This window comes from Rutidosis leptorrhynchoides, chromosome 4 (genome assembly GCF_046630445.1).
Source record: "Rutidosis leptorrhynchoides isolate AG116_Rl617_1_P2 chromosome 4, CSIRO_AGI_Rlap_v1, whole genome shotgun sequence".
Classification (NCBI taxonomy): domain Eukaryota; kingdom Viridiplantae; phylum Streptophyta; class Magnoliopsida; order Asterales; family Asteraceae; genus Rutidosis; species Rutidosis leptorrhynchoides.
In genome coordinates, this window is record NC_092336.1 from 253,570,750 (window position 1) to 253,578,163 (window position 7,414).

General features: G+C 34.9%; 1 protein-coding gene across 1 annotated transcript; it reads right to left on the bottom strand.

Moving 5' to 3' along the window:
* Positions 1-7,414, bottom strand: LOC139843471 (uncharacterized). The gene is made up of 18 exons (XM_071833556.1): positions 7,099-7,414; positions 5,990-6,109; positions 5,771-5,899; positions 5,598-5,660; positions 5,376-5,483; positions 4,855-4,932; positions 4,408-4,500; positions 4,208-4,294; positions 3,523-3,624; positions 1,984-2,103; positions 1,839-1,898; positions 1,496-1,635; positions 1,280-1,361; positions 1,134-1,192; positions 1,007-1,052; positions 742-833; positions 582-651; positions 1-373 (listed from the first exon to the last, which is right to left on the bottom strand). The coding sequence occupies exons 1-18, from the start codon at positions 7,306-7,308 to the stop codon at positions 302-304; spliced, it is 1,731 nt and encodes a 576-aa protein (XP_071689657.1). The 5' UTR covers positions 7,309-7,414; the 3' UTR covers positions 1-301.

A 7,414-nucleotide genomic window follows, 5' to 3' on the forward strand; every position in this document is an offset into this window, starting at 1 on the left:
TATGACAAGTGAGAATCTCTTCATTATGGCTTTCAAAAAACAGTAATTTATAATAGTAATAGTTGAGCATACGAGTAACCATTGTCATACAGCAGTAGCAATAGCAACATATAGAGCAAGTTGCATAGGAGTACAACATTCAACATTTCACCCATAAAACCAAATATTGAGCACAAAAGGGTTGATGATCACACTGACTACCATAAGGTATGCTCGATCTCTACCACGGCAGTGGCATACATTATGGCACATGTTTCCGAGTACAACTGGGTAATAAAGTAACAGAAGATAGAAGGCAGTTCTAAAACTTGAAATCCTTTTTCTTTGACTTGCTATCCTTATCATGCATCTTTCGCTTCCTTTTCTTTTCATTCTGAAACATAAACATATATATTGCAACTTAATTTGTGAGTACACAGGAAAAATTAACAGGAGATGATTAAAACAACTACAAGGGTAGATATAAATAAATAAAAGACAAATAGCCCAACCCAATTAGCCCTGAACTCATTTTGAACCAGCACATTAATCCGCATCTATGAATTATTATTTATATATAGAATATACAAGGGATTACGCACCTCAGCAACCATGTCACTGAAATCCTCCTTTTGACTACGAAGCTTCTCTTCCTCGCGGGCTTCTTCATATCTGGCACAAAGAAATATTTTATGATTCTAACTTGTACTAATACTAGTTTGATCTTTATTTGAAACTGTTAATGGGAGGTTAGAAACTTACTTAGCAGGCAAGACATTGTCCATGAGCTCCAACTCCTCAGGTTGTAATGAGACATCAACCCTATCTGTTTTCTGACCTCTTAGCAGATCAACCTGTCAAATTTTATATTCACAAAATCAGAATCACGTCTACCAAAAATTGGGAACTAAACATACAAAAAGCTTCGTGTGACAATGTAATTGTTGTAGCATCTGCTCCCAGGCATTTAACGTGAGGAAAAAAATAAAATAATAAAAATAATATTACGGTTTTCATGTAGACGTACCCTTTTACCAGATGGCTTGTCTTGTGGGGCGCCACCTACCACATAACTGCAGGCAGAAACAAAAGAAGTTTATATCAGATATAACCTAAAACGAAAGGAGGAAAAAACGAGGATGTAGAATGCGTACGTATGTGTCGTTCCGAGCAAAGTTCCAGGAGCTATTTTTTCTTCTTTTTCTTCCAGCACCTTTACAAAAATTAAATAGCAGGTTGGTTAGGTTAAAAAAGAACCATTAGTGTCAAGTGAAAAAACACACAAAATAAAAATACTCACTTGGTAAAGAGGTTTCTCAGGTTCTTTCCTCTGCTGCTTACGAAGATCAATAACATCCGGAGTCTCAACACCAGTAGGGGTACTGCACAGCACAAAACAAGAAATGTGACACTTATATGTAAACCAATATACAGAACTTTCAAATAATGAAAAGAACTTAAACCGAGTTCTATGCTTTTTAGAGTAATTATGAGTAATAGAAGCAAATAAGAATACCTTGATAAGCTGTCAACTGATTGAATGCCATCCTCCAATTCCTCTTCCTCAAATTGCTCTTCTTCTTCCTCCTCTTCTTCTTCCTCTTCCTCTTCTTCCTCTAAATCACCCCAGTGCTTGCTCTTATCAACTGGCTCTTCCTGAAATTATAATTTAGAGATAAACATAATATATTTACAAATATAGTTATAATCATGAGCTCGGGTGTTATAATCGGAAGTAAGTTATAAACAACATATCATCAAGGTGAGTGTTCTAAAGATTAAACATTACTTCACATATCATCCCACAATAGTTCAATACATGAATAATAATGGTAGCATAAAGGTCAAGATGTGTGTACCTCATAGGTGGGCAATTCTTCTTGTTGTCCAAAAACATCACCATAGACAGGGCGCCCAAACTTAATCAAACAGATAAAAAAAATTTAGATATAATTTAGCGCGAAAAGAATATAGATTTGATTTTTTTGCACCCGTGTAACATACCTCATCAACAGGTGGCTTGCCCCAACCTCCAGGATGATAACCAAAGCTAGCCCCAGGTGGAATAGGAGCATTCAGACCCGGAATCTTCAAATGTGGATATGAAGGTGGAGGACCATATCTCTGCATAATGAAGTTAAAATTAATCAGCCTTAATAATAATACAGCTCAATTATTATTTTTAATAATAATACTAATAATTCGAAAAAAGAAAAAACATATATAAATGATACATTAAGCATATATAGAGGGGGAAATAAATTGAAGGGTATAATTAAAATTAATAGATGAAATAAAAGGGACTGTCTAAAGCAGACGAAAAACTCACAAAAGAAAAAGTCAATCCATAATTTATGTGTGTCTGGGTATGTATGTGTATGCATGTCTATGTATGTATGTATGTATGTATGTATGTTTAGGTATAGTTGTATGCTTATCGCGGCATGTATGCATGTTTAGGTATGTATATGCAAGTACGTATGTATGTGGGTATGTAGGCTTAGGCATGTAGGCATGTTTATGCATGTATATATGTAAGTATGTATGTGGGTATGCATGTATGTATTTATATTTATGTATGTATGTATGCTTATCTTTGTTTATGTATATCTTCGCATCGTTCGGTGCATCTTGGGGCCATTATGGCTGAGGACGACCTCCTCTGCCCTTGAGCTTAGGTGGTTTCCTTTTAGTCATGTGGTTTCGGGGATGTCTACCGTAAAGGTGCATGAGTGGTGCTTGGTCTGTTAGGGTAGTTGGCTCTTTGCTTGCGCAACAACTTCCACCTGGCACGTCTTTCGAGTTCTGATTCCTATGCCATTCGGCTCTATTAATTGAGGCAACATCAAGTGTCGTCCTATTGGCGATTTGACTGCCTCGTAGAGCCTAAATCGATTTCCCAACTGACTTTGAAACCCATGAAAATTTGATTCTACCATTTTCATGGTTTTTTTTATGTTCTATTTTTATCTCTTTTTTTTTAAAGAAATTTTCCTACTTTTTGGCCATAGGTCCACTCGGAAGCAATCTCCTTATCTGTCGAATAGAGAGAGGGATGACTTTCTCTACTTTTGTGTGTTTTCACTCTGGGTGGAGAAATGACTTGTTTCTATTCTCGGATAGGCGAATGATTGTCTACATCTCACATCCCTCATACACCACTCATGTGGTATTGAGTTTGTTGTTGATGATGTTGTTGTATTAATGCAAAAAAACCTCATGCCTTTTTCAATGTTAAAAGCTAAATGACTATTTTAAAAACAGATAAATATTATGAAAGATATATATTTTCAAGGGAAGTCCATATTCCATATATGGATGGTAATTATAACCCATTTGATTATGGAATGGTTGTTTAGAGTTTTGTCTCTTAAACAGCAAATGAATCGGACTAAACAAATGGCACAAAGTGATGCATACTACCTAAATACCATGAACTCAGATTGTGATTGACATGAGACTTTTCATATTTGACACACTAATTTATAAGAGTTTAGAACAAAAATGTTTTGGATCAACCTATAACAAAACTAACATGTTTACCTGCATGTTAATAAGCCATGGAGGAGGGGCACCTTCAGGCATGCCTAGAGCTTCTTTTAGTTCATGTGACAAGGTTCCTGGCTTCATCTCTCTAAGCTTTACCTGTATAATTAAGCAAATTAAAATGTGAAGATCCAAAACAATCAAGCAACAACAACAACAACAACAATACCCAATCCCGCATATGCGAGGTATGGGGGAGGTTAGATGTAGACAATCCTTCCTCTATCCTAGAATAGAAGAGAAGTCGTTTCTCTATCCACGAGTCGAGAAAAAATTCTCTACCCGCATGAAGAGAACGTCATCCCTCTCCCTACCCCAGAGTAGAGAGATTGCTTCCGTGCGGACCTCCGGCCTATATATTAAAAAAATAATAATAATAATAATAAAAATAATAATAAAAGTAAAAAAAATAAAAAATAAATAAATAAATAAATAAATAGAAAATAAATAAATAAATAAAAATAAATAAATAAATAAAAGTGAAAGTAAAAAATATAGGCCATGGAAATGGTAGGAATCAAATTTCCATGGGTATTTAAACCTGCCTGAAAATTAATTTAGGCTCTAATCGGCAGTCAAGACGCCACAAAATCGACGCTTGTTGTTGCCTCGAATAATAGAGCCAAACTTATAATCAAGCATTTTTCACAAACTTATAACATACAAAGTGTCTGCATATTACCTCAAACTCTTTTCCTTCATGATACAGGTCACCATGTGATGTCAACTTTGGCTTGGTCTGATATTTAAAGAATGCGTCATGAAGTACCTGCACAATAAACAGTAACATCAGTATAAATTACAAGTGAATATTCATTGATTGTGAGAGAGTGTTGGGAAATTAATATTTTCAGACTCCCAAAATGTTTAAGTAAACCAAACCTGATAATCAATATCCATCTTTCCCATTTTCGGTTGCATTCTCTCACGCTGCTTCTGTTTAAGCTTCCTACTATCCTCCTTTTCAATGTAAGCCTGCCAATAAATGCAAGAAAAATGTTCAATGGGTTTATAAGCTAGATAAAAAATTTAGTAGTTCAATATCACATATTAGCAATATTTCATTCAATCATAGATGTGGTGTAGATCAGTAATATTGGGTTCAACATGTTTAAATAAAGTTGTGACTTATCATATACAAGAAATAGTGATCCATTTTCAAGAACCATCCTAACAAAAATCTACAATACTTTAGTAACAAAAAGATGTCTTCTTAATGCTTTGTGTATTAGGGGTAAAAGAGAAGGAATCATGAACGTATCAGAAAACAGAAGTTGCATGAAAACAAAACACTATTTTGTTACGCTAGGCAGGAGTCAAAAAACATACTTGTCTAATTTTCTCAATCCCTGTTGCTGCAATGAAGTCAGGTAGTTGAAATGGTTGTTTCTCTATACCCCGCTTCCCCTGCAATATAATTCAAAGCAAGATGAGATCCAAATGAATCAGTAAAAATAAAAGAGACTGTCAAATAGCTAAATTAGAGCATTTATATATAGAGAGCTTTTAGAAACCAACACGACTTATTAATCACACTAGACATCATCCACATGTCTAAACCCCAAACCCACATCAACCCACTGTATAAAATCAAGAAACCATTTTATGGTTCCCTTTGCAAAACACCTACATGCGCAGGCTCCAAAGATTGCCACATCAGTTCCCCTGCAAGAACCACATATATACGTATAAGACAAACCTCATCAACTATTTTTCATAACCCCTACCCTCTCTCTATCTTTCCTAGACCCTCATTTAGTTTTTAAGTGTTTTCTCACAGCAACATATGTACATGTAACAATGCAATTCGGTTAAAAATCTGTAAATACACACTTTACGGGTTAACACACCTGCAGAAATTTTCTTTTCTGACACCAATGTCGAGGCACTGGAACAGTATTGCGATAAGATTTGAGAAAAACTAGCAATTTGGGGTCGGCTGATGTCGCATCCCACACCTGAAACGTGAGACGAAAGTATTAGACGGGCGTGTTTACAACTACTTAACTTTTGACAAATAATATAACCACCAAAAGAAAAATAAACTAGCAACAAGATAAAAATTGGCCTACCTCAACTACATCTGGTCTAGTACTAATCTGCTTCAATTCAGCAATGTTCATCCGGCGTTGAAGCTGAAAACAAACATGCACCAAGATAATACGTTAGCACTGAAATGATAAATGACAAAAAAACAAAAAAATAAACTTAAAAAAAAATTCATCAAGAGGACATATTGTACAACCTTTTTCTTTTTATTAGATATACCACCAGTATCTTTTTGTTGGGTATCTTGTTCTTCATCCTCTGAATCAGAATTGGCTTTCTTGGTTGCTGCTGCATTTGCAGCGAGCTCTTCATTCTTATCCTTTTCCTGCAAAAGTTGTCTCAATAACATGAGTAAAATCATTAACATTGCAAAATAAAAAAAATAAAAAAAAAAGAAGATAGGGACTCGTTCAACCTCAGATGCCGCAGTTTCTTTAAAAGTGAACTTTTCAAAGACCTTTCTGAACTCGTCTTCAAAATAACCATCAAGTTCTGCTTTCTCTGGTACATACTCAATTTCAACTTGCTCCATGACCTTGAAGAAAAGAAAATTTTATCAATAATAATGATGATAGATTGATAAAATGATACCCATAATAATAATAATAATAACTATAACATAACAACAAAAATATTATGAACTGTGCCAGACAACATTGAGTTAGAAAAATCAACTAGTGGCATTGGATATCATAAACATGAGGCATATAAAGGTTATCATATGAGACTTCTTTTATTTTAGCATCAACCGAAGAACGACTCAATCTTATGCTTAACAACCAGCTGGTAATCAAAATAAAATACTTCTATTAGCGCTATATTATAATAGAAAAACAGATGACAGAAGATGGAAACTACTTCTCTAGTCCCTCCTATATATAACTTAAAAAGTACTCACTGACCTTAGTATCAATACACTTAATAATGTATACATCAATGGTAGCTCCATTGATCAACAACTAGTTTCCATTAAGCATCACGTTCACTCTATTACATAATAAGTGACATATTTAACTAAACTTTTCCTTACGCAGTGACAAACAAAAAAATGCAACTCCTTCTACTCAACAAAAATTAAATGGATGTTTTCCTTACTACGAGTATCACAAGATATCACATGTCCAGTACTTATATTACATCAACCTCCAACTACTTGTCAATTTCCTAAGCCAACACAAACTAATACATCAACTAGGAGCCAAAAACTCAAAATTGCTTCTCCAGTTAAAACAATTTACAGTTCTTCATTATTTTAGTACAGCCCGAGTTTACACTGTAAATGAATGTAGTAACAAATCAATACTAGCATACATCCCTAATTGCTCACATGTCAAACTCCATTTCAAGCGTGATAAAATAGCATACGATTTTAAAACTATATATATTTACGCACATATGTAGATATACATACACAGAGAAATATATAATATATAACACTTATAATATGTATATTATACGATATTACAATTACCATACGTGAACAAGTTACGAAACCCTAAATAGAAGAATTAAACGGTACAATACCTGCTGAGGATCAGAGTTTTCTTTAGCGTTATCATCTCCGGTAATAGAGCCACCTTCGACGGCAGAATCATCGGCGTTGATATTGTCTCCACCGCCGGACTTATTTTTCTTCTGCTTGCGGCGTCTCCGACGGCGGTCAGATTCTCGTGATTTCTTCGGTGCCTGATTAGAGTTAGACGTTAAGACGGCGTTTGCAACTTCGGCTGTCATTGGAAATCAATAGGAGTTGTCAACGGAGAAAGAAACCGATGAAGTGCGAGAGGATCGTAGAAATTTATAAGGAGTTCGAGATGGATAAAATAAAGGGTTTTGGATC

What these genes read in the sequence shown, in the direction of transcription:
- LOC139843471 (XM_071833556.1), bottom strand. Translation starts at nt 7,308, where the DNA reads ATGACAGCCGAAGTTGCAAACGCCGTCTTAACGTCTAACTCTAATCAG. An exon ending in AAGAAACTGCGGCATCTGAG is followed by an intron (nt 5,900 to 5,989) that starts GTTGAACGAGTC and finishes CAACTTTTGCAG; the next exon opens with GAAAAGGATAAGAATGAAGA. An exon ending in GGATTGAGAAAATTAGACAA is followed by an intron (nt 4,501 to 4,854) that starts GTATGTTTTTTG and finishes ATTTATTGGCAG; the next exon opens with GCTTACATTGAAAAGGAGGA.